At 36.4% G+C, this 27,332-nt stretch overlaps 1 protein-coding gene across 7 annotated transcripts; it reads left to right on the forward strand.

Moving 5' to 3' along the window:
* Positions 1-37: 37 nt before the first annotated feature.
* On the forward strand, positions 38-25,614 carry CEP63 (centrosomal protein 63). Of its 7 annotated transcripts, none has more exons than XM_014054000.2 (16): positions 38-83; positions 1,258-1,355; positions 2,478-2,546; positions 5,021-5,201; positions 6,591-6,686; positions 8,235-8,357; positions 9,098-9,211; positions 12,929-13,162; positions 13,378-13,523; positions 14,811-14,921; positions 15,455-15,569; positions 16,821-17,018; positions 17,324-17,389; positions 18,570-18,775; positions 19,160-19,442; positions 22,434-25,614. In XM_014054000.2, the coding sequence occupies exons 2-16, from the start codon at positions 1,342-1,344 to the stop codon at positions 22,590-22,592; spliced, it is 2,115 nt and encodes a 704-aa protein (XP_013909475.2). In that variant the 5' UTR covers positions 38-83; positions 1,258-1,341; the 3' UTR covers positions 22,593-25,614. The 7 variants fall into 7 exon arrangements, with proteins under 7 accessions (XP_013909475.2, XP_013909474.2, XP_013909476.2 ...); XM_014053999.2 differs by having other exon boundaries at positions 46-115; XM_014054001.2 differs by having other exon boundaries at positions 46-115; positions 5,024-5,201.
* The last annotated feature ends 1,718 nt before the right edge of the window (positions 25,615-27,332 follow it).

Raw genomic sequence — 27,332 nt, forward strand, 5'->3', positions numbered from 1 at the left:
TTCTAGTAGGCGTAAATCATAGAGAGGATCGAAGGGAAAGTGGGCGGGGCGGTCGCAATTCTTCCCCTCGGAGCGGCTTGGAGGTAACGGAAGAACTCCGGGGAAGGGGATGGTGGTGAGCGGGAGCGGGTTGTTCGTCTGTGAGCTTCGTCGACTCTTTTTGCCCGGGAACCTTAGGTCTCTGAAGCGCTCCGAGCACTTGGCAACAGTTATTTGCCGCCGAGTTGGCTCCCTTTCTGATGCTTTGCTTTCCGTTCTCTTAACCCTCTATTGTCGGTTCGCCCTCATTCATTTTCTCTTACTGAGTGATGCGAACCCAGCCCTTGGGGTTTAACATGTTATATGTGAATCCAGAACGTTGGATTAAACGAATAAATCGTGACCCAGTGCAAGTGTCGCGCGAATGCGGGCATTCAGTCTCCATCTCTCATTTACTGGTCTTTGCCCAACTACTTTTCTTTACAACAGATAAGACAAGAATTCTTTCTGAGCAGGGAAGGAAGTCCCAATACAGACATTAAAAATAATTTGAGATGCTATTCTAGAGATACTTGATAAGGTCCTATTTGAAAAACCTGACGCTTTGAATAAAAATCAAGATGTATTTCTTTTCATATTCGAGGAAGCCTCAGTTCACTGATTTAAGTAATAATGTAGGAAAGTTCTCTAATAATTTATAACAAAAATGCACTCTTGTTGGTTGGCTAATCAGTACTTGGAAAAAGATGACAGATTTTATTTTTGGACAGGGTATATACCGGTATAAATAAATCTTTTTCACATTCATTTTAGTTTTTAAAAAGGGGAAGTACGTACTTAGGGAGTTATTAGAAGCTTAATTAAACCAGCTGCAATTCAATTAATTATTGTGGGTCTTTAGAGGATATTTTTTTGCCATGATGTGCTAGGAGATTAACCTTTACTAGCTCTCAATTCAACTTACCCCATCACCTCATGTTCTCTATTCATTGACCTTTTTAGTTGCTACATTAATGGTCTGACAGGAAATGAAATAAATATGTACCAATCACCACTGTTACTGCATATGTTTTTTAGGCACACGGGGGATACAGTCAAAAGTGTAGTTTGTTATTAAATATAGGAAATGTCATTGATGAGTTTCTAACCTGATGATTCTTAGATTTGAATAAAGAATGGAGAAAAGTAGGAACAATAAAATAGTAAAAAATTAAACTTTATTAAATCTAAGAAACATTTTTCTTATTGTTATATTTTATTGCTTTTTTGCCTTAACAGAAATGAAAATAATTGGGACTTTAGAGGAAAAAAATCTGAGAAAATGGAATAATGTCTTTGTTTACACTAAATATTGAATACTAGATGGCAACTTTCAGGTAAATTCTGAATTTAAGATACTTTATTAAGGAGTAAGTATTTAGTGTTAGGTCTTAACAATTTATTGGCAAACTTAAGCAGTCTGGTTTACATATAGCTGACTAAATATAGCCATTCTAGGGTGAAGGAAGCAGGTATGCAAGCTCTTTCCAGTATTCAGATAAGACTTTCAGTGGACTCTCTCAGTGGATTCTTTATATACCTAAAGTACAAACCGAAATTATTCCTTTCAGCAAGGTACAATCCAACAACAATAAAAATGAAGAAGTAATAAACTAAAACCAGTTAAAATAATGCAAAAGTAATAAAATAAATATATACAATAACATATCTACAATTACAGTGAAAATAACTTAAAGCGTCTGCAAAATCCTAACATAAATGGCTCCCCACAAATAATGAGGTTTTGGCTCAGTTGGTGCAATTTTTAAATGGGATAAGTCAGATGCTAAATTTTGCTAGGTGAATTTGTGAACCAGTCTGTAGTCTTATAAAAGCTGTATGCTTGCTCTTGATATCTCAGGTTTCTAATCTTAGTATCAATTGGGAGTTTTACTGTAAAAATACTATAAAACAGTTGTGCATGTGAAAATCATTTTAGTCCAGATATTGCATCCATACATCAACATTATCTATACATAAAAGAAATATCTCCTGAGTCATTTGTAGTTCTTCGATCTGAAAATAAACTACAGTGCATGGTTTGGAGTGGGTGATGCCTTTCTTTTCTTGATTTGAAAAAGAAAGAGACACAAAGCAAAAATAATTGCAACAAATACATTTTATGAATAGCTTTAAGGCTACTTTAGAACCCTCAATTTTATAATACTATGGCAATGTAGTATGAAATAAAGCTTGCTTAGGTAAAGTTTTGGCAAATGTTGTTTGCTAGTTTATTTTTGTATTATTTTTAGTTTATAGACTCTATAAGTTGTAGTCTTCCCAATATTTAGTCTATAAAGCTATTGAAAGGTTAACTACTCACTACCATAAATTGTGTAATTCTTCAGTGATTTCCCCTTTTTTAATTGTAGGGTGTATATCATTTATCAAGTGTCTCAGTGTGATAGGGGTAGAAATTACGATAGCTTACTGTACCACAATTTTCATTTCTCCCCCAGCAGCTTTAAGGGAGGTGATTTCGGGATGGAGGCATTGTTGGAAAAAATGCAAACCCAAAGACATGGCAGGTGTGTATTTGCTATTTTTTGAAAATGTTATTAAAATAACATTAGATATCAAAGCAAAAATATATTACCTTCCTCCTTTCCCAAATTGTCAGTAAAAGCCACATTTATTAAATGCACCAATTTAGAGTGTGTTTTTTCCATTCCAATACAAAAAATCTGAATTTGAGAAGAAGAAATGTGCATTCATTTATAATTTGTATCCTTTTTTACTAAAGTAAACCAATTTAACCATGGTGTTGTTAGTATTATTTTAAATAAACTTTAAAGAAAGTTTTTTAAAATCAGAAACAGCTGTTTTTGCTTCTTTCTTAATACCTTGTTTAAATGCAACTGCAAAGGGTGTTTAAAACAGTAGTACTATACTTATCTTTTAAAGTTGCTGTACAGATTAATTCAGGCTAATTATAGAGAGATATGTAAGCCATCTTAATGCGCACCTAAGTGCACTCAATGTAAAGTAATTCTCCTTAGGAATTAGCTATGTAGAACTAAGAATAGTTATTAGGTTATTCTAATTTTAGAACACATATCAGTTATGTTCAGTTTCAGAAAATTTTTATAATTATACTTATAGTTCTGATAATAATGAAAACACAGTACTCTATGGGAATCATAATTGTGGAAAGGTATAGGGAGGTTGAGTGCACCTATTATAATTCCAGAGATCACTATTTAGAATAGGGATAGGTAATTAATTTTCCCAAGGGGCCACATGAGAAACTGAGACTGTTGTGGAATGCCAAACCAATATAACCTGATTTGATGTCCTCAAACTCCATCACTTCAACTCCTGAGGCTGTTCCAGGTGAGGAACAAGTGCTGTGCAGGTGCAGAAAAAGTGCTTTCCTCGCCCTCCCATGGCCACCAGCCAACTAAAGGAGCACGGCAATTATGCCGAGATGGATCCATTCTCCAGTCCCTTGCAGTGCACTTATTCACATTGACCTCATGCAGGCCAGACAGGGTCAACTAAAGGACAGATGTGAATTGGGAGGGGGGGCGTGAAATGCCCAGGTCTCATTCAGAGTAATTAATGAAGTAGGTGTATATTTGTTTTACGATAGAAGTTAAAAAAAATCCTGCTTTCTTGTAGAGCAGAAATTCCCAGCCCCAGGCCATGGACTGGCCTTGGTCTGTGGTACTCCAGAAACTGGGTCGTGCAAATGAGTGAAGCCCCATCCGTGCATGTGCAGGATGCAGGCAGCATGCAAAATCATGCCGCCCTCAGGTCCACGGAAAAATCACTCAGCATGGAACCAGCCCCTAGTGCTCAAAAGGTTGGAGGCTATTGTAGAGAACCTGAAAACACAAAAGATGCAATCTTTTGTTCACTGAGATATTAGATCTCACATTTGGACCTTAAATATCCTAATTCAGCCTGTATAAAAATCTGAATCTCTTACATTTTGATGTCAAAATTGGTAGAAGTAACATTGGTAGAAGTAAAAATGAGTACCGTGTCATGGGTAAGATTGAGACACAATTAGAATTCACAGATTCTGGGACAGCACTGTTGCAAGTTAATATTTCTGGTATGTTTCAGAAGTGAATGTTTTATACAATTTCCCTTCTACTGAATGCAATGAGAACTTTTTTTAAATAATCAAAAATAAGCAGGAAAAGAAAAAATGCAATTTGTCTTTGTTTTCAGCTTGCTTGTATAAAAAATAGCTGCATTTTGAATTTGTTCAGTTGGTTCATTCATTTTAGATCTGCTATTTGAGTAGAATTACACTGTAAATTGTTTTCTATTGATTAAGACGATAATGTTTTTCCTTATATGTTTGCTATGCCTTTGCTTTGAAAGAACTAAAATCTCCAGTCAAGGTTTTGAAAAGCTTGAGACATTCATTTCCACAAACTGTAATTGTGTTTTCTTATCAAATTATCTTTTTTTCCATTTGTCTGCATTAGGTTTGAAGTTTCCCTCCCCCAAAGTTCAATGTCATATGACTGCATTGCTTAGTGATGGCAGTTCCAACACTTCTAATTAAACAAATCTCATGTTACCATTAAGTGTGATGCCACATCTCCATTTGCAATCTCTTGTTGGCTTCCCCATTGAATTTGCTTGTCGGAAGCCAGCACTAAAGGTTGAAAATGCTGTTGACGTGACTATGGATGCTGTTACAGGCACTATTACAAGGATCAGTTGTTCAGCTTTGTGATAACTTTGAATGGTTGTTAACAAGTGATTGTTAAACAAGAACCATCTATACTTATTTTATGCAGCTGCACAATACCAGGAAAAAAAGTATAGCTGCTTTAAGAAGTTATGGATGGATATTATGTTTGTATTTTTGTATACTCTGAAGTATCTTTTTGAATGAGAATCTAAATCTGCTACATCACTCTGCTATAGAATATTACCAATGGCTAGGGGCTAATCTTGTAGAAAAAGATGAAGAAAGCTTTGCTTACCTAATATCAGTTTTCTGATAATTGTGCCATCAATAAAGTTGTTTTCTTGACAGCAGAAGTTTCCAGACTTCCTGTGAGGCAGAGCTGCAAGAATTGATGAAGCAGATAGATATCATGGTGGCTCACAAGAAAGCTGAATGGGATACTCAAACTCAGGCTTTGGAGTCTTGTTTAGAACTCCGAGACCAGGAGCTGTCCTCCCTCAAAAATGCAGCAGAGGAGAAACGCAGAGAGGTATCTGTATGAACTTCATGTAATTTTCATTTTATTTAAATAGATTAAATAGACATTACCCCTTTTTTTCTGAAAAATTCCACAATAGATACTGACTCCATCAAAACACACTCTTTGAACATTTCTGGACGTCATTTAAAGGGATTGGTCCCTAAGTAAAAATGCTGTCAAATAAAGTGTATCCACTAGTCATAGTTTGAGAAATCTGCAAATAGTATGTGAATGGTGTTCATTTGATACAGTTAAAGTGGTGGATTCACCATTATTTTTTTACATCTGTTTTTCTCATTTGTTCTCTATTGAAAGGTTTCATATGTTACTTATTATATCATTTGATTCACACTTTATAGTCAAAACCATTTAACTGGCCATTGATAAAATATTGTAAAGATTAAGAACATAACACCAATAGCCAAGAAAAACTATCTATCTGTCTTTCTATCTCAAATGCAATCTGTCCAAAAATAGCACTGGGCTCTGAGAACTTTTTCATTTGAGGGTTTTATAGTGAGACCTGCAGCAATATATATTTTGCCTTTGGTGATTTGGTTGGATGTGGTGATGAGATTTATTATCAGATTTGTATGGCCGTCCATTCCACAAAAAGTGACTGTAGGTGGTGTTTTGGATATTTTATAAATTGATAGTATAGTAGAAAAGTTCAGTGTCACACATCCTTTCTTAAAAAGAACACTACATTATTGATACATTGACTCATAAAATATTATATCTGTAACTGTTACTTTTTTCCTCTTAAGAGAGTAATGTGAAGGACCACTAATCTTTGAAAACTACTTTTTAAATTAACAATTTTATTCTCTTAGGTCTTTCTCCAATATATTTAAACTGTCAGAGCACCTGAATTAGGCAGTGCCAACGCGAATAAATTTAAGACAATTTTGATATTGAGCTACTTCTACAAAAAGTAATGTGGGTTCAGATTGTAATTATAAATACCTGAATCCTTAGTAACCGCTCTAGGAGAGTATGCTTGCAGTGGGCAATAGTTGCTACAGTTTGTAGGAAGACTTCTTTATGATAATGTCCCACCAGTTTTGTTCATCTATTATTTAAATATGGAAAATTAATTTTACTCATGTTATATTAGCAAATAATTCTGAAGATTGGTTCAGAGTTTTACTTTCTATTTAGAAAATAACCTTGTTTATTCATTTCCTTATCATGGCAAATAAAGGGAGGGAGAAGGAAGAGAGTAAAAGGGTCTGCGTTACTAATTTAGAGTTTTGACTCTACTGGATTGTTATTTGTCTGGACATTTATATATTTAGTTCTGTGGCTCCATAGGTTTGCCATTTTTCTATCCCATTGTCCAAGTAATGTTTCTCAGATAGACTTTTCTGTATTAAATTCTATACTATTATCCTACAGACTGACAGATTATGCCAGAGATTAGATGAGATGGAGCAACTGAATCGTGAGATGACTATAGAATATGAACGTCAATTAACAAAAGTCCAAAATGAGGTGAGCTCTGTGAAAGATAGCTGAAATGCCTTGACCAAAATGTAAAGCGGGTTTCTTCATAATCATATCTGTCAGATGAAAGGAGGCTTGTATATCTGTACATATAGGTATTGAAATCAAAGGATATGGATTGATTTCAGATGAATAAAGACAAACATTTAGAATAAGAGTGAGTCCACTTTCCATATAACAAAAGACAGTGATGAATTATTTTCTTTAAAGTTAGTGTGTGCATTTCTGTATTTTGAAAGTTTTTTCCAAAATAAGAAACTAAAAGGTTTGCCATTATTTTAACTATTTCAGTGTAAAATTTCATATGCTGTAGTGTCATTTCATGTTCAGCTTGTGCTTTTTGCTTTGCTTTCTCTTTATTTGTTGAAGTGACTAGTAGTGCATTAAATTTTTCCCTGGAGAGTTAAAGTTTTGTTTTATTCTAGGCCAGCCTACACAACTTGTTAGGGGAAAGGGCCACATTGATAAATTAAAAATCATAGGGACCCCAAAGAAATACCTGGTGCATCGATTAGCTGTTTGGTGGCTAGTAGAAGAGTGGTAGCGCTGGACCTGGTAGACCTAGAAGCATCAGGGGCTCTAAATTATGCACATTTTGAGTAGCTCTGGAAAATGTATTGACATTAAAAAAAAAAAAAGATGGTGGGATGCTCAAGGTGCAGAGACCACACAGTGTTCAGCTCTGGGCTGTTGATGAAATCAAATTTCGTGTTCTTCTTTTTGCAAGTTGAAGACATTATTTCATGAATAACGATTTTTGCTTAGGAGGTCCCTCCAGGAAAATTGGAAGGATTCCACAGCGCTAAATTGAAGTTCAGTGGCAGATCTTTAGAAAGTGTGGCAGCTGGAATCACAGCACAATTGAACAAAAAATAAGGTTAAAAAGCATTAGTAATTCCTAATAGTAATTAAAATCCAATAATGGGATATTTCTCATATCTTATTTTTCACTTATAAGAATAATTATGTCTCTATTTGTAGTATCCCAAGTTGCTGTTGGTTGTTTATGATTTTTGATCTGTATGATAAAAATGAAATCCTTGTGCAATGTCCACTTTCTTTTTTTCCATCAACAGTGTGATTCTTATAGCAGGCTAATTTGATTTAAATAAAATGCTCATCTTAAAGAAGTATACACACTGTTTGAAGTGAAATATAAAATTATTCATAGTTCATTAGCAATATTGCTTCCTTATTTACTTTAAAAAAAATTAAACTATATTCTATTTCTATTCTCTTTTCTTGATCTTTTGTTTATGCTTGATTTGGAATTTTTAGATATTTACTTTCTTTTCTGTATTTTCAATGAAAGATGGTTAATTTGTACTTGTTATACATTTTCATTGAAATAAAACCATAATAAGAACTCTTAACTATCAGTCCATTTAATTTCTGTAACATTTCAGAAATATTTACAATTCTTCTTAATTTAATTTATAAAGATGAATTTTCTGGTCATTGAAAACAGGCTAGGTGTTTAAAAATGTATTCCTCTGTTTTAGTATTTATGCTCAAAACTATTTTTCTTTTTTCTAGCTTGCTAGGTTGAAAAGAAGTTATGAAAAATTGATGAAGAAACAGTTAAAAGGAACTAGGCAATCTTCCAAGAGCCAAGAGGAGGACGAGTCTGAAATAAAGATTCTGACCAAGAAATTAGAGGTAGGTGGGAAAATGGTCTTGATCAGAATTTATAAATTCAAGTAGGTGTGAATAATTTTGGAATAATCTCAAGGTTTTTATTTTAAATTTGGAAATTTTGAGACCTTTACCTAAGTCCAGATGAAATTATTAGGCTTCTTAGTTTCACATAATTGCTCAGTAAAAAAAAGTATATTTAACCACGATCCACTACCATGTTCTTTTTTCTAAAGCTTCCTAAATGTAAGTTCCTATGTGGATTCTAACTTTGGTATAGGTCCCAGGGAGATAACTGAGGTACAGTTGTACCTGCCTAGTTGTCTTGGAACAGTTTAATTCTGTTGCACCTGAGGAAATAAACAGGGGCCTTACATTTATGAGGTCCGCCACCAGCTCCTTAGATCCATGCCATCACAAATATGCATGCCACTCAAATATCAGGTTATATCTTTCTAACCTTAAGAGCCTTCTATTCTTAAGAAGAATCCTTTCTTTTATCCAAACTGATCTTAATCTTTCTGTCATTCTTCAGCATTGCTTATGAAAAACATCAGATTTTTGCTATACCATACTTGCAAGGTATATGCTACTTGTAATGTTTCTTTGGAAATCAGAATGTTAATTCCTTAAAAACAACTGTTAAGCCTGTTTAGCCAATAATATCCAATAATTTAATATCAGAATTTAATTTAATCTTGGAAGGAACTCCAGAATACTGTTAAGCATCCAGATTGTAAATAAATAGTCATTATCTTTTCTAGGAGTTCCATGAAAAGTCTTTAGATTGGGAAAAGCAGCGCCTGCAGTACCAGCAACAAGTTGCTTCATTGGAAGCACAGAGGAAGGCTTTAGCTGAGAAGTCTGAGCTAGTTCAGGTACAGTTAAGTTGAATTGTTTGCTGGGAAGACTGGGAAAGAATTTATGGCAATCTTAACCAAGGTGGCGCAGTGGTTAAATGCAGCACTGCAGGCTACTGCTACATCAGCAGGTCAGCAGTTCAAATCTCACCGGCTCAGGGTTGACTCAGCCTTCCATCCTTCCGAGGTGGGTAAAATGAGGACCCAGATTGTTGGGGGCAATATGCTGACTCTCTGTAAACCGCTTAGAGAGGCCTGAAAGGCCTATGAAGCGGTATATAAGTCTACTATTGCTCTTGCTATTGCTATTGAGTTTTTATTCAGGCAACCATTTAAGTGGTTGTGGATCTTGTGGGATAAACCTGTCCTGTTCAGTATGTAAAGTGGTGCTTATAAGTACAGTATGTTAGTCATTTTCCTCTATAAATAAATGAACTAACATAATGTTTTGACTCATTTGTTTAATTGGGTTCTCTATATCTAGTTTTATGATTTGTGTAGACCAGTGGTAGTCAACCTGGTCCCTACCGCCCACTTGTGGGCGTTCCAGCTTTCATGGTGGGCGGTAGGGGTTTTGTCCGACACTGAAGCACTTTCCTTTTTTTAATTTAATTGACTTCCCTACTTTATAAATCACCATTACTGTGGAACCGGTGGGCAGTTAGAAAATTTTACTACTAACTGAGATACAAAAGTGGGCGGTAGGTATAAAAAGATTGACTACCCCTGGTGTACACAGGCAATAGATCACATGTTCTAGGCAGAGGAGGTATTTAGCAGGTTCTGACCAGTTCTGGAGAACCAGTAGCGGAAATTTTGAGTATTTTGGAGAGCCAGTAAATACCACCTCTGACTGGCCCCGCCCCATCTATTCTCTACCTCCCGAGTCCCAGCTGATCGGGAGGAAATGGGGAGTTTGCAGTAACCTTCCCCTGGAGTGGGAAGGGAATGGAGATTTTACAGGATCCTTTCCCCTGCCACGCCCACCAAGCCACACCCACCAAGCAATGCCATGTCCACCAAGCCCTGTCCACAGAACCAGTAGTAAAAATTTGAATCCCACCACTGGTTCTAGGTCATATTTATGCAGACATATAGAAAATTCAAAAAGGTTGATAAACTTCTAAGCACCAGTGTGCATATAGTCAGGAAATAATGTAAAATCTGTTGAGTAACTAATATACACTGGTCCTTTTTGCTATTAAGTTTCCAAACAATGTTTTGAGTGAGAAACCAAATAGTATGATTTTTTAAAAAATTATTTTGTTAAAGGCTTTTGTAGCAACTAAATGCGTGATAGTGGGCCGCAGTATATGCAATAGATGTAAACAATGCTTTTTCATAAATAGTATAGGTGTCTTACAAAATATGAAGGTGATACATAACCAAATATCCTAAGTTCTGTTGTTTATTTCTCATGAGGTTAAAAACAGACTTTCACAGTTTCTTAAAAAATGTTGGCTTAAGGCTACTGTGGTTTAGTTTAACAGATGAGGTTCCATCTGCGAAAAAAGCTTGCTGTGACAGCTAAGAAGCTCTTGCTGAGAGCTTTCCACTTAATGGGCTACAGAGTTGCCTCTGAATAGAAGTTCCGCATGGCAGAAATTGGCTGTGATGGGATTGAAGCTGACACTGATGGTGGCTTTGCAAAAGGCAGATGCTGACAGAATGGCTTGGGAAAAAAGTGTGTCTTTTTAAAACAAATGCCTTGTGGAAGTTATGCCTGAGTTCTTGATGTTCCTGTTGTTCTTTTAAAACTGGGTTTCAGAGAACTTTGCCTGGTATACTTTTGTTAGTGACAAGTTAATAGAAAAATAATAAATGACATTTTTATTTTCAGCTGGGTATTTGCCACATTCATGTTTCTGGAATGATTGTAGCCATGAAAGTTAATAATGAAGGTTTTCCATAAAAACATTTGTTTCTCCAGCAGAAAATTGATTTATGATTTATTTATTTATTTATTACTTTGTTAGATTGTGTGTGTGTGTGTGTGTGTTTGTGTGTGTGTGATTTGATACATAATTACACTGTAGAACTCTGCTGATAACTATTCAGATTGTCTGGCAAAACAGATCCATTCAGTGTCCGTTGAAAAGTAGCATTGGGGGAATCAGATCCTCTGATGCAAATTTGGGTAAAGCAAATGTTATTTTACAATATTTTAGGGACACATTACATTGAATTACAGAATTGTTTTGTTGATGAGTCTAAAGAAGGGCAGGGTTCCTATTACAAACTTATACAAAATAGAATATACATATGTGATGGGGAAGAGCAACTACGTATTTCATGTATATAACACATCATGTGTGTATAAAGTCAATGGGGCCAGTAGGGTGTAGCTATGAGGTATTGGGGCAAAGACTTCAAAGACAGTTGTGTTTTGAAAGAAGAAAAAGGCAGTATTTCAAGAAGAGAGAACTCTGTTTCTTTCCAGGGTGTTACTTTATTTTGCTTTCCCAGAGCTCTGCTTATGTCATCCCAGTATCTTTCCTCAGCATACTGGCATGCTTTGGTCTTCTAAATGTTTTCTGAGTGAACAAAGAGTTTTTCTTGAGAAGATGTATTGAGGTCAGGGATTGTAATTTGACCCCAACAATTCTTTTTACAGAAATCTCAGGAATTTCTGCAAACTGTAATTTGCTTGACTTGTTAAATCAATGACAAAAAAAATGTTCTGTAATATTTGTTTTTACAAATCTTTAAAAGTCCCTCCCCGCATAAAATTAGTGTCATAGTCAACACTTAATAGGTAATAAAAAGAAAATTTGGCAAGAATATTTTTTCTCGTGTGACAGCTCACATGTGCTCTTCCAATGTCTACTATTTTGACAATCACAGACATATTAGCCTTCTGTGCTGTATTAATTTCTGTTTGCTTCTTCTACAGCCCAAGCACATTGATTTTTTCAAGTTTATAGTAGAACTGAAAGGTGTAGAGCATAAGGAAAATATTGTAAATTTGTGAGCAAGAATAAAAAATGGTATGCAATATTTCTGCCTTTAAAATAAGTCATGTAACAGTAACTTCTATTTTTGAAATAGGTTTATTTACATTTATGTCATTTGCAGTGTATTTTTTTTAAACTTTTAATGTATGGGAAGCCTATTAGTCAATTATTCTGAATTAGTCCAGAAATTTTGGTTGCTTGCAATAATCATCCGGAATTTGTAACTGTTCTAATGTACAGTACTGCTGACATGGAAAAATAAGAATGTTGCCTCAGATGTCTCATTATCCCTGGCATTGAATCTTTTACAGGGATAACCCTTTTTTCTAATTTGAGTTGGACTTTTGTTTGCTTTGGAGGCACTTGAATATCTCATGGAGAAGAAGCCTAGAACAATGCCTGATGCCATTCTTCATTTCAGAAATTCTCAAAACTCTTCTGAGATTCAATCTTTGAGATTCAATTTTTGAATCTTTCTTTTAAGGACCAAAATGGAGATAATGGGATCCAGAGGTGGTTATTTATTTCCTTGGCCTAATAGAATGGTATTCTTAATTGGATGTGGACAGTTAAAGATCTGATAGAGTTAAATATATGCTGAGTAGCTCTGAGAAATTTTTCTAGCCACAATTCCTTATTTCTACAATGGAAATAAGCTTTGGGAAAAAAAAATCTGCTCACATTGGAAAATAGAATGACATGTAACATCTGTTTCCAACTTAATTTTTATTTTTGAAAGACATTGCTTAATTTTAACAGAATAATGCTTTCTACTTGATAGACTCAACTGTGCAACCGGAAGCAAATGTTTGAATCTGTGGAACTGGCAAGCCAATCTGAAATCCATCATTTAGCCAGCAAGTTGGAAAGAGCCAATGACACGATTTGTGCCAATGAATTGGAACTGGAGAGGCTGAATATAAGAGTAGATGATTTGACTGATACTAACCAGAAGATTCTGGCAGAACAACAAAAGCTTCTACATGAGCTGAAACTTTCCCGGAATTCCCTAGAGGTGTGTGAATGAATTGCTTGGAAGCTGAATAATACGAAGTGTATAAATAGTAATTATTTGGAATATTATTATTTAGCCACTTTGTTCTAGCATTCCATTGAGGCTAAGCAGGAAACACAGTTTGGTAAGAAAGGAATTGTGTTCTCCATTGAAAAGTAAATTTAATCTCATATGTTATATTTATTTCCTATTGAGTTTCATTTTCTCCTTTGAAGGTTATTCATGATGAAAAGATGGAACTCAGGTCCACTCTGCTGTCTCAGGAGGACTTCATCACAAATTTACAGATTTATCATGAACAGCTACAGAAAGAATTGTCCAAACTGACTGAAACTCTGAATATGAAAGAAACTTTTATCAAGTAGGTCTCCAAATATTGAGGAAAATGTTGAACTTGGATTACTATGCAATATGTCATTATTCTTTAATTAAGAGAAAATATGATTACATAGATTTATAACATAATTTAAAATATTTTCAGATTTTTTTTTAGTAGGAAAACAGATGGATTGCCTTTATGTTGATTGTCAATACAACTGTTGCCTGTGTGAGAGAACTCAGCAAGCTAACAGTTTTTATACAAAATCAATTTGTTTGGCAAATTGAACTTTTTCTTAATATTCTAGGAAAGCAAAGATAATGGAAAGTTATCAAAATGTATCCGTGCATTATTATAATATGAAAATGTGCCTCTGGCTGTTGATTGTGTACACCCTTGCTGCAATTTTTCTAGATTTGAAATTGCCAATTCAGCCAGTTTATGCATTGTGAATCACATTTTTGAGACTCTATTTTTGCTGTGCTAAGAATGTGTGTTACTGCCTAGCACATGCATGAAATTTCAACCTAACTGAATTCATTAAGTTTCCAGTATTGTTAAAGCTCTTTCTCTTTCCTAAATTTGTTGTGAACAAAAGTAGATAAGACTAGAACCAATAGTAGCATGGCCATCCTTCCATATGATCTCTTTTCTATCTTGTTCTGCATATGAGTCTACTAGGAAAAGGAAAGATTTATCTTACCAGAAGCCCAGAAGGGATCACTCTTCCTACTTCTCCATACTTTGTAATTCTCCCCCTTTCCTTTTTTGTTAAAATTAGGCCTAGAGATTCACCCAATCACCTCATTTTAAAACGTAATATTCCACCTCACTCTGTGTGTGTGTGTGTGTGTGTGTGTGTGTGTGTGTGTGTGTGTGTGTGTCTGACTTCAAATCACTTTTGAATTAACAAGAGGCTGAATGGCTCTATGTCACCCAGATGCCTTCATAAGGCAGGACTGGAATTCAGGTTTTCCTGCTCTAATCCAAACTCTAATCTATAAACCAAACTAGCTCCCTTAATGTTGTAATAAAATGTTTTAATCAGTGTTCCAATATTAGGAAGACCAGTGACAATTCAGGTTGAGATAATAATTTTAAAAGATGATTGGTAAGAGGTTATGTTGTCATGTCATTGACTGATAATACCTACTGATGTAGTATTGTGGTAGAACTTCTTTTATTACAATTTTGATAAATAATTAAAGTTATTTTAAAGGCACATTGCCATCTTCATCTATGTCATGAGTGTCTACAGAAATGTGTCTCTGTACAACTGGTATAATTGACTTTGTTAGAAGGCTTCAAGCATTAACTTGTTTTGTCTAGGCAGCTGCAAAAGACTACAGGAGCCAAAGAAAACTACTATGGTGGAACAGAATTAGAGGAACATTTATACCAAAAGTTTGATGGTGTTGAAATGATTCAACTTGATGGCAGGTACATGACCTCAAAAATTTCTTTATATTTAAAAAGAAAATATAGTAATTACGATATACACCTTCAGTATTGTGGCCATTTACACATTTTGATTTTTTTCCGTTGAATTTTTAACCTTAGTGCTGGATGAAATACTATATGTGTATCAGTGGTGGGTTGCAGGTGGTACGCCCGGTACGCGCATACCGGAGCCAGGCTGGAGCATCGGATACCGTTCCGGTACGGTGTTCCAGAGGGCCTGCCTGCCCGCCCGAGCTCTTTAATGGAGTTTAAAGGCTTTTGCGCTTCTGCGCAGGAGCATGGCATGTACAGCGCCTGCGCGACGCTCTGCGGAGCGTCGCGGAGGCACTCGAATGCATGCACACTGTGTGTGTCTATGATTTGAAACCCACCACTGATGTGTATCCAAGTTAAAGTTCAGATTAATAAAAGTACTATGAAACAAAAAAATCTGTTGGATTTGTTAAATTCGGCATTATGTTGTTTACAAAATAGTTGCTTTTGATTTTTGCATGTATCTTTCTTTGCTTTAGCTTGGGATCTCCAGATGGAAAGTTCATCCAGCCATCTGAAGAGCAAACGGAGAAGTTACTGGAGCTTCGTCTAACTGAAGAACAGCTGTGCAAAGCCAAGACCGAGATTAAAAAGGTGTGGATCTCATGTACAAATAAATACATTAAAATGCTAAATTTATACATCATTAAAACAGATTGGGACAATATGGAATTTCTTAACATTGTGGAAATGTAGACATAGAAACAATTTATAATTAAAAGGTACTAAAAGAGGAGGGATGAACTATATTGAAAAAGATGGTCCAGAATTTAAGATTATTTTCTTTGCAACTCAAAATACTAATTGCTTCCATTATTGTAATCTTCATGCCTGAAAGATGACCTTTCCATTTATTTATGGAAAAAAGCCCAGTATCCATTTCAGGTTATGTAAGTAAAGTTAGATAGCTATAGAAAGTGCAGACTAATATCTATTTATATTTTGGGCTGTCTAAGGTCTTATTGCAGAATATTCCTAAAAAAAATGACAAGAGCTTCCCTTATGTCTCGTATCATTATTATTATAATTTCCAAAATTCCAGAAGAGTAGTTGAGTGCAAGGAATTGCAGAGAAAGTCATCCAGCCTTGATTGAAAAGAAAAACTGAACATAACTCTATACAATGAAATGCCAGTAGTGCTTAAGCTTATTCATGTTCCAGCAGATTGGCTTGCTAAAGTGGCTGTTTTGTGTAAATTGAACTGAAGTTGCCCATTTAAAGTTGCATATGGCAATCTAAGCATAGTGTCTTACATTCTCTTACAGCCCTTATCAAATATTTATCCCCATCCAAGATGGATGATGGTCCTCTAGGAATAATGTATAAAATCTGGAGGAGTTGAGAGTATTATCTTAAGATGCCATCCTTTGTTTGATCTATATTGGGACTTTTAGGGTTGACAGCTTTCTACTTGATGATTAGACCCATTATTCCAACTTTGTAAGAGATGCTGGTGTTTATTATGAATGGCTTTAGGAGCTTGTTCTTGTTTTGTGTAATCTGTACCCTAACTTGCAGATCTTTAGCAATTCAAACTATTTTCTAAAAACAGCCTTACTTGATCATATTTGTACATTGTTGTTGGCTGGTTTCAAAGAAAATACAGGAAATCATCAATTAGATGTTATTTGGTTGAATACAAGGATTCCAGATGAATACTCCAACTTCAGACAGGACTGTTTTAACTGTAAAATAAGGCAATGGATTTCTGAAACATTGCTACAGTATGGGATTCCTTAGGAAGGTAACAGGAGGAAATTATGCTACAGAGAGATTGGTATTAATATGCTCCATGATTTATTACAAAAAAATGTTGACCTGCAAATTGTATCCAATTCTGCCCAGCTGAAGGAAGAGCTATCCCACAAAGAGCAAAGTCATAGCAGAGAATTGGAAGGAATGAGGCTTGAGGTTACCCAACTAACACGAGAACTGCATCAATGTGAAATCACAATTGCTTCTTCTTTGGGTTCTACTTTAAGCTTAGAGCAACAACTAAAAATAGAGAATGAAAAAGTGGAGCAAAAGACAATAGAGCACAAGGTAAAATAATTGAATTTTACAATATTTTATAGTATAGTATTACAACTTTTTCAATTAAAAATAGTAATGTGAGATTTGTTTTATTTGGTTCTCTTGTTGTACACTGTTATTCTTTTTGGTAATACTTGTTCAAATTTAAATATAATTAGTAGTAACTTCAGAATATACAAATTTGGCTTCATATTTGAAATAATTTATGATACTGAAGTCCACATGGCTTAGTAAGAAGTGTATAACCAAGGGACTATTTATTTCCTGCACTTAATCTATACTAACAATTAAAAAAAATAAATTTATCTCTTAAGGCTGTTCTGTCTCAGTTGGAGGCTCTCAGACAAGAAAATCACCATCTGTCAGAGAAGCTGCAGAAGGTAGAATATATTTTGATTGAGCTGATGTACTGAGTTGCTTAAGTGGTTTGTTATATAGACAGGTATTAGATTTATGCATTTATATATAGTTGAAGCTGCTTAGATATCTTTTCCCCAAAAAGCAAACTACTGTGTGAAACTACTGTAGAGAGTAATAGTCAGGTGCAAAGTTGATTAGGAATTTTTTCTCTCAATATATTCTACAGAGTATGATTTTTTTAAAAGAAGTAAATAAAGTATTATTTTATTTAATATGACCGCTAGATGTCAGTGCAAGTTCATAATCTCAGTGCTGCCCTTTTGATCTTTGTATAAAGAGGGGACAATTTTTAAAGAGACTCCATGTGAGAATGAGCCCTTACAAATTTTTATATTTGGCATAAAATGAAACTAGGCTTAGCTTTTTTTGTATCAAATAATATATATATATATATATATATATATATATATATATATATATACACACACACACATACATATATACATTCATTTACAAAATTAATAACTATACAAGGATAGTTGTATAGGATAGATACAAGGAATTTTTGAAAATTCATAATGAACTATTTGAATTTGATTTAAAAAATTGCAGTTCTTGCAAATTAATTTTAATGAGTTAGGGTGCAGAAACTAACTTCAATAATTTTAATCATTTACCCATGTAACCATGAAGAAACAAAATGGAAAAGACAATTAAGAAATTCTTTTGCTCAAGGCAAGCAGTTATAAGTTACGTCCTAATTTGTGTTTATGCTTCTGTTTGGCTTTGTCCATAATAAGATTTTTAGATTCATTGCAGTCATTGTTGTTTATTTAAGTTTTATATGGAGCAAAAATATACTAACCATATAGCAACTTGTGCTAAATGGCTTATTAGGAGATTTTGAGTAACCTCAGTAACCAGAGAGCAGTCTCAATGTTTTGGATCTGAATTATGAAGCTATATACATTGATTTGTGAGTGATCCACTAAGTGATTTTGAAATTTATATTCATTTGAGATGTTTGTTGGTCAGATGATGATTCACACATTTTGTGATTGACTTAACTTCCAATAGGGTTCTTTCTTAATAAAAGACTTGTAAATTTCTTAAATTTCTAAAACAGAAAAATACCTTCAGAAGCATCTGAGTTTCATTAAACAAAAAATTTCTTTCTTAACATGTTTCTATCATTTTAAGGCAAAAAGTACTTCCTTTGCGGAATTCCAGGAAACTTATAACAAGGTTTTAAATAAAGTGGAACTTCAGAATAAGCAGCTACAGAAAGAATTAGCAGAAGCTAGAACTAATTTGGAAGCTTCATCTTGGGCTTCTCAGAGCAAATATGACAATATTGTGCAGCAATTGCAGCATCAGGTGACTGAGATAACAAATGCAGAAAACAAGTAAGAATTTATATGATTTTAAAAATGAAGTACTTCAAAAACTTTTTATAATTTATAGTTATTTCCCATATTTTATTAAATGTAAATGAGATTTGATTATTTTTTCCCTACATTGTTGCAAAACAGAAAGAACATTGAAAAGAGAAAAGAGAGTTCTCTCTTCTTCCCTCCTGTTTTGTAAAAGACAGTTTCATGTGGTAGAAGCAGTTGTAATATATGCCTTTTGAATAACACAAAAGGAAATTACATTTAAATTTTCTGTGGCTTATATTTCATTCATGTAGTTTCTGGGTGTGATTTCAGCCACTAAACATCTTTTGCAGATTTTAAGCTGGAAATCAATGGTCTGTTGGATCTAACATACTATTTCTAATAAATTTACAGGAGGATGCAAGATCTGAAGTACAAACATGAGGAAGAAATGAAAGCACTTCAAGCTAAATATGACAGAACTGTTCAACATTATGAAGAGGAACTCCAGAGAGCAAAACAGTTTCCACCCAGAATGCTTCCTGTTTCTAGTACAGCTGCTGGACTACCTCATAGAACAAACAGTATTGAATCTTTGCCTTATGAATCTCTTGGGAGATCAGACATTTTGCTCTGTGAAGACCCAGAATTTTCTTACATGGTATCAAGAGAGAGTGCGAAAGACTTTTTACCTTTGGTAAGCATAATAAAAGACTGTAAGGAATATACTATTTTCTGATACCATAATCTGTGAGGCTCTGCATTCATTTCAGTATGTCCTCTTTGAAATATATTCACTCACTAATGCTATGATATTTCCCATTCAATCTACATTGACTAGAGCAAGAAATAATAAAAAAGAACTCTAAACTCCCAATTCCCAACTATAATAAGTGGAAACTGTTCTCTAAATTCTGAGAACAATGCTTGTAAATCTGGTGCTAGTTTGCTATTAACTTTGAACTTAGCAGAAAATATGGGACAGAACAAATTGCTGGAAAGGGGACTGCTGGAATGAGTGCTAAACATGATAGGTATAGAGTGCTTTAACTGTTGATATGTTCATTTATGAGAAGCAAATTCATATGCAAAAATGCATAGAATATAAATATTTATATAAACTTAAAAATGTAACCTTTTGCCTAAATGTACTTTTTGAAGGATTAATTATAAATTACCAATAAGATTTTTGAATATTTAGAATTCAGTTTTCAAAGGTCATATGGTTGCTGAGGAATGCCAGTAATTATGGGGGAACTGTTAAAGGCTTGAAGATGAATCTTCTTGTTGAGAAGTCAGTCATATATTTCACTGAGACTTTGAGCTCTAGGAGTATGTTTCCAAATTAAACCTAGATGACTTAAAAGCAAATGATAGTTATCATTTTCAATAAATGTTTTTCAATATGCAACCAAATATTCAATCTTAGTCAAAAAAAATCCAGAGATCATAAATGCAAATAAAGTAGCCATTTAAGTGATCGGCTTTTTAAAAATAGAGATATCTTTTAAAATATATAGATATTTACGTATCTAGCTTCTAAATTGGGATTCCATTTGCAGTGAAATTTTTGTATTCAATGCAGAAATGAAGCTTTGCCTTCTGATTTTCAATTTATTATACTCTGTAACCAATACTAAGAGCAATGTGCAGAATACAAAATAACAAAACTAAAATGTATACAATGCAATAAAGTACAAACCATATAGTAGTTAGACCACATGCTTCAAATAAAGTTTAAAGAGGTACATGCAAATTAGCTAATAATTACATGCCTGATATGCTTCACCAAAACCACTCCTTGTGGTAATGCTTCATAACATTTCCTTTTGGCACTACAAACAGTGCCTCCTAAAATCTTAATTAGCAAGGATTGACATACACAGATAGAATAGAATAGAAAAAAAAAGAATAATAACAGAGTTAGCACCTGATAGGTCATCTAGTCTAACTCCCTGCTTGAGCAGCAGACTCTATACTCGGGATAGCAAACCTATGGCACACGTGCCACAGGTGGCACGTGGAGCCATTTGTCAGGGCATGCGAGATGCTGCCTTGTCAGCTGGCCAGCATGAATGCGTTCGCTGGCCAGTTGAGCTCACCCTTTTTTACAGCCATTTTTCACCCTCCCCAGGCTCCAGAGGCTTTATAGGAGCCTGGGGAGGGTGAAAAGAACCTCCCCCGCCCCCCGAAGGCCCTCCGGAGGCTTCATGAGTTTCTCTGAAGCCACCGGAGCGCAAAAAACCAGCCCTCCGGACGAACTGGAAGTTCGGGAATGGACTTCCGGTTTGCTCGGAGGGTTGTTTTGACCACTCCGGAGGCTTCAGGGACCTTCAGGAGGCTTCCCTGAAGCGTTTGGAGCAGTCAAAACGACTCTCTGAGCAAACTGGAAGTCACTTCCGGTTTGCCCGGAGGGTCATTTTAAGTGCTCTGGAGGCTTCAGGGAAGCCTCCTGAAGGTCCCTGGAGCCTCCGGAGGGACTTCAGGGGGGCGGGGGAGACTATTTTCGCCCTTCCCAGGCTCCTATAAAGCCTCTGGAGCCTGGGAAGGGCGAAAAAAAGCATGCAAAAAATGGGGGAGCGCCTATAGTGCACACATGGGCACTGGGGGGGGGGGTCACACATTACATTATGCTTGTGGCATGCCCACACATGACCCCCCCTGTGCTCCCCCCACTTATGGCACACGAGCCAATAAAGGTTCGCCATCGCTGCTCTATACCATTTCTGACAAGTGATTGTCCAGTCTCCTGAATTAGTTGCAGTAATCTTGGAGCAAGGTTAGTTAGAGGTGTATCACAATGGCCTAGCTCAGCGATGGCGAACCTTTTTTGGCTTGTGTGCCATAATTGGGGGGAGTGCAGGAGGGTCGTGTGCAGGCGTGTCACACCCACAATGCAATGTGCAACCCCCCAGTGCGCATGCGTGCACTACAGGCAGTCCCCCCATTTTTTGCAGGTTTCTTTCACTCTCCCCAGGCTCCAGAGGCTTTATAGGAGCCTGGGGAGGGCAAAAGCCTCCCCCGCTCCCCGGAAGCCCTCTGGAGGGTTCAGGAGGCTTCCCTGAAGCCTTCGAAGCGCTCAAAATGACCCTCTGAGCAAACCGGAAGTCACTTCTGGTTTTCTCGGAGGGTCGTTTTGAGCGCTCCGAAGGCTTCAGGGACCTTCAGGACGTTTCCCTGAAGCCTCCGGAGCAGGCAAAATGAATCTCCGAGCAAACTGGAAGTCGTTCTCGAATTTTCGGTTTGCCCGTAGGGCCAGTTTTTTGCACTAAGGAGGCTTCAGGGAAAGTTTCAGGGCCTCCGGGGGGCGGGGGAGGCTCTTTTCACCCTCTCCAGGCTCCTATAAAGCCTCTGGAGCCTGGGGAGGGTGAAAAATGGTTGTAAAAAAGGGTGAACTCAACTGGCCAGCGCACGCATGCATGCTGGCCAGCTGACAGGGCAGCGCCTCGCATGCCCTGACAAATGGCTCCGTGTGCCACCTGTGGCACGCGTGTCATAGGTTTGCCATCACTGGCCTAGCTATTCTTTAGAAAGTTCTGGAGCTAGCAAACCAGCTAGAGTTGAAATTACATTGTAAAACTAGCAGTAATTATTCTCACCCTTTCATTGTTTAAATAGTAAAAATAAGCATTAGATTAAAATTGATTTTTTGGGGTTCACAGCCTTGTTGAACATATTTTCTTTTTAGAGTCCTCTGCCTACTGCAAATGTAGATGTGATTGCTGCAAAGTTCCTAGAAGAAGAAGAAGAAAGATCCCATCATATTTTGGAACGCTTAGATACACATATTGAAGAATTGAAAAAGGAGAGTGAAAGGACAGTGCAACAGTTTACACACCAGAAGTAACTTGTGTTTTGGGATTTGTGAATCGAAGAGCTGCTTCGTTTATGCTGCTTTCTTTAGAGGAAAAAACACAGTTATTGCCCTCTGGAAGTAGGTTTCTCTGCTTCTTTGTCTTTGGATATTCAGTGGCAGTGAAATCAAAGAAATGAAATTTGTTTGTAGCAAAATACTTTGTCTGATTACAGTTATTGCACTACTACAGAAAACATTTCTAACTAACCTATAACATTCTGCTCCCCTAAAGTAAAGAGCAAGCTTAAGGAGTAGATGTTGTTGCCCATCCAAGGAGATTAAATATTTTATGTCTATGCATTAAGAAATAAAACGATGTAGAAACTTATTTTAATATGAATACAAATCATATTGCTTACCATTTGAATATTAACTTTCTATCTATTTCTAAGATGCCATGAAACATAACAGAATGGCTTGAGAAAAGAAGAAAAAAGAATGTCATTTTCTTGTTAATATTCTGTGTGGATTTTAGTTGCCATCAACCATCAGATTAATGGTTTAGTAATGGTCCTTTGTGCACTTTCATAGCTATAGAAAAAATATGGACAAATAACTATGTCATGAAGAGATGTTTTATTATATATGTTGATTCAAAAAGTGAAGTTCGATATAAGTAATAAACATTTATACATGGGAGCAATTTAACGTAAATTACAGCTGTCTTATGAAGTACTGCACAGCTGTTCCTAAGGAGCATAAGAACAAATTTGGGAAGCTGGTTGGTATGCCAAACAGCTTTCAAAAAATTGTTTAGCTTCAGGAAGAAATGCAGATTTTAAAGCATGTCCTTGGGCAAAAGCTAAGAAACTAAGCATAACCTCTTCTTATTTTTATCCTTTTTCTCTAAATTACCAGTAAGATACCAAGTTTTCAGTGGCCAGGTGCAACATCTTACTTTCAGTGTAATTTCAAAGAAGTGAAGACTTTTAGATTTTTACTCTTGGATGTTTGAAACGATAACTTCTGATTACGATTATGATTTTAAAAGTGGAACTAGAAAGCTATTAAATATATAGTCTCAGTTCAAGATCTGCACTGTAATTTCTTCATGTTTGTGAGCATAATGACATTAGAATGCTTTTTTCTCTGTTGGGATAGTAATTTTTGACATTATCTTTTCTGTAGAAAGTAAAAAGTATTTATATCTTTAAAATGTAGCATATTTGGTGGCAAGACCTGAGATTACTTAAATACTACAATGCTAAAGAGTTGTCAATAACTCCAAGAGTTTTTCCAGTGCCATTTCTATGTATTTCCATTCTCTTTTCAGTTTTCTAACGCTTCTGTTTTGCTTGCTAAATTTGCTTTTCATGGCTTCATGCCTCTCTTTGCCGACACTTTAGTTTGACACTGATGGACAGTATGAAATTATACTCAGCATGAAGGTATGCCAAAAAAATAACACAAATTTTGATTTATACTGTTCTGTTGGGATGGTAAATAATGGCTGTCAAAGCACACACAGCATTTTCTTGGACATGAAGAACAACTCATTTTCAGTCCAGCAGAATTAATGTGTCAATGTTTTCTTATATGAGACCACAATATTGTATTTTCTGTAATGATCCCAAAAGAAAGAAAACAAATGCCTATTGCTTCAGTTATCATTGGAGACGCACTTCCTGAAAGGTGGAGATAGACAAAGGTGCTCTGTAGATTTATTTACAGTACTGTCTTATAAACTAATTGTGATTTACTGTGACTTATTTTACATTTTCTTAAAATTTTAAGTGGATGTGTAGGTTGATTGGCTTACTTTTCCTTGTTCCCTGGGACTGAGATGAAGAAATGGTCCTATTTTCTCTGCTAGATAAGTGAAGAGACATGTGAACAGCTGTGAGATAAGTAAGGAAGTGCTGGTGTAGCCCAAAGAAGGCAATTCAATATAGTGAAGAGAGGCAGTGGCGAAAGAAGAAGGAAGCATAATTGCCATTAGGAAAGCTGTGAGCCAGTCCTGAGAGAAAAAGCAAAAGAGTCCATGGATCCTATCTTCTGTCTAAATGAATATTTTTTGTATGCATATGTTTTAAGAAAAGTTAACTGCTGGAATGTCTTGGGGAAAGAAAAAGAAAACAGGAATAAGGCAGAGTTGTCCAGGAACAGAGAGGGAAAATTTAAAGATATTTGAGACTTATGCTTTTTAGGTAAGTTATTTGTCTGTTAGTTCTACCAATCGCCACTCTGTGAAGTGGAGTTTTTTAAAACTGCTCCCAATATCATTTAGTGATGATACCCATGAACTCATAGAGAGCACAGACACTTGTTTGACCTACATTGTTATTATTATTATAGCTGTTTATTAAGTTTATATGCCTCCTATCTCACTGCTGCAATGAACTATGTCAAATAGAAGAAGATTGTATGGTGGAATTTGCATATTTGAATGAAAGATATATTTGGAAGCACGAAGTTGTAAAAACAGGAGGATTTGAACATTCAAATTTTGGTAACTTTTGTGAGATATTACTTCTATTTAAACTCTCCATTTAAAGCATTGTGATTGGAGATCTCCTCTTAGAATAAGTAGAAGCTAGAGCAGGGATGTCAAACTCACGTTGTCAAGTCGTCGTATTGTGATGTATCATGACTTTCCCCCCTTCGCTAAACGGCATGGGCATGGCCAGCCTGTGACGCATCTGGCCCACGGGTCGCGAGTTTGACACCCTTGAGCTAGACCCTCTGTTATACACCTGCACCTTTTTCTCTCCCTGGCGGTTTCCTTACATGAAAAATCTAGGAAGAATAATATCATTTTCTTTCCAAAATGAAAAGAGCCCTTTACGTCTCTGAATTGCTGGAAGAGAGTTGGCTACTTTTGTAACCTCTGTTTGGTTCAAGCACCCAGTATATCTATCTGAATCATTTAGGTTTTTATTAAATATTTGGCTAAAATAGGATATATATTTAATAAGTTGGGGGAAATATTCTAAAGAATATTGTTTTATGGTGGAAAAATAGCATCATATGGATTTTTTTGTCTTAAATTAAAGAGAGGTATTTGTTCTCTACATATGAGTTGCTTTTTCATTAAGTAGACAACACCGTTTGGTCAGTGTTTCAAAGATATTGCCTTACCTAAACTGAGAAACAGAAAGACTACGGATGGGAAAAAAGCAGTGGGAGCAGGAGTGACCACCAACTTCCTGCTAACTTCCCCATTTGGCACATTTTGTATTGAAGTCCATTTGAGGTACCTTGATTCAAAGATTGTTACCCTATGATCAGTGGTGGGTTCCTACCGGTTTGGACCAATTCGGCTGAACCGGTAGTGATATGGCAGCCTGCATCGCTGCAACCGGCAGCGACCAAGGCCTGCCATGTCCCCGAACCGGTTCCCCGGTCTCTTCTGCCATCGCCAGCATGTTTCTGTGCATGCGCAGAACAGTTTTCAGTCCATTTTGCATGCGCAGCAGCGTGTGTGCAAAACACCCTCTTAGCGAACCGGTAGTAAAACGGTTAGGAACCCACCACTGCCTATGATGCAACATTTCACTTAGTTAAAGATCATAGCAAGTGTTTTTGCAGGATAGACAGATGATAGGTAGGTAGGTAGGTAGGTAGTTAGGTAGTTAGGTAGGTAGGTAGGTAGGTAGATAGATAGATGATAGATAGATACACTATATTGCCAAAAGTATTCGCTCACCTGTCTTTACTCGCATATGAACTTAGTGTAAGTGACATCTCATTCCTAATCCATAGGGTTCAATATGACATCGGTCCACTTGTTGCAGCTTGTTGCAGCTTCAACTCTTCTGGGAAGGCTGTCCACAAGATTTAGGAGTGTGTTTATGGGAATTTTTGACGATTCTTCCAGAAGCACATTTGTGAGGTCACACACTGATGTTGGACGAGAAGGCCTGGCTCTCAGTCACTGGTCTAATTCATCCCAAAGATGTTTTCTCGGGTTGAGGTCAGGACTCTGTGCAGGCCAGTCAAGTTCATCCACACCAGACTCTGTCATCCATGTCTTTATGGGCCTTGCTTTGTGGACTGGTGCACAATCATGTTGGAAGAGGAAGGGGCCAGCTCCAAACTGTTCCCACAAAGTTGGGAGCATGGAATTGTCCAAAATGTCTTGGTATGCTGAAGCATTCAGAGTTCCTTTCACTGGAACTAAGGGATCAAGCCCAGCTCCTTAAAAACAACCCCACACCAAAATCCCCCCTCCACCAAACTTTACACTTGGCAAAATGCAGTCAGACAGGTACCGTTCTCCTGGCAACCGCCAAACCCAGACTCATCTATCAGATTGCCAGATGGAGAATTGCGTGATTCGTCACTCCAGAGAACGTGTCTCCACTGCTCTAGAGTCCAGGACGGCGTGCTTTACACCACTGCATCCAACGCTTTGCATTGCAATTGGTGATATATGGCTTGGATGCAGCTGCTTGGCCATGGAAACCCATTCCATGAAGCTCTCTGCGCACTGTTCTTGAGCTAATCTGAAGGCCACATGATGTTTGGAGATCTGTAGCGATTGACACTGCAGAAAGTTGGCGACCTCTTCGCACTATGTGCCTCAGCATCCGCTCCGTCAGTATACGTGGCCTACTACTTTATGGCTGAGTTGCTGTCGTTCCCAAACACTTCCACGTTCGTATAATACAGCTGACAGTTTATTGTGACTATTTAGGAGCGAGGAAATTTCACGACTGGATTTGTTGCACAGGTGGCATCCTATCACAGTTCCATGCTGGAATTTACTGAGCTCCTCAGAGCGACCCATTC

The sequence above is a fragment of the Thamnophis sirtalis genome, unplaced genomic scaffold (genome assembly GCF_051295495.1).
Source record: "Thamnophis sirtalis isolate CommonGarterSnake01/CBP01778 unplaced genomic scaffold, rThaSir2_p1.2 scaffold_11, whole genome shotgun sequence".
Lineage (NCBI taxonomy): Eukaryota > Metazoa > Chordata > Lepidosauria > Squamata > Natricidae > Thamnophis > Thamnophis sirtalis.

What these genes read in the sequence shown, in the direction of transcription:
- CEP63 (XM_014054000.2), top strand. An exon ending in TTCTGACCAAGAAATTAGAG is followed by an intron (nt 8,358 to 9,097) that starts GTAGGTGGGAAA and finishes TATCTTTTCTAG; the next exon opens with GAGTTCCATGAAAAGTCTTT. An exon ending in ATGAAAGAAACTTTTATCAA is followed by an intron (nt 13,524 to 14,810) that starts GTAGGTCTCCAA and finishes TGTTTTGTCTAG; the next exon opens with GCAGCTGCAAAAGACTACAG.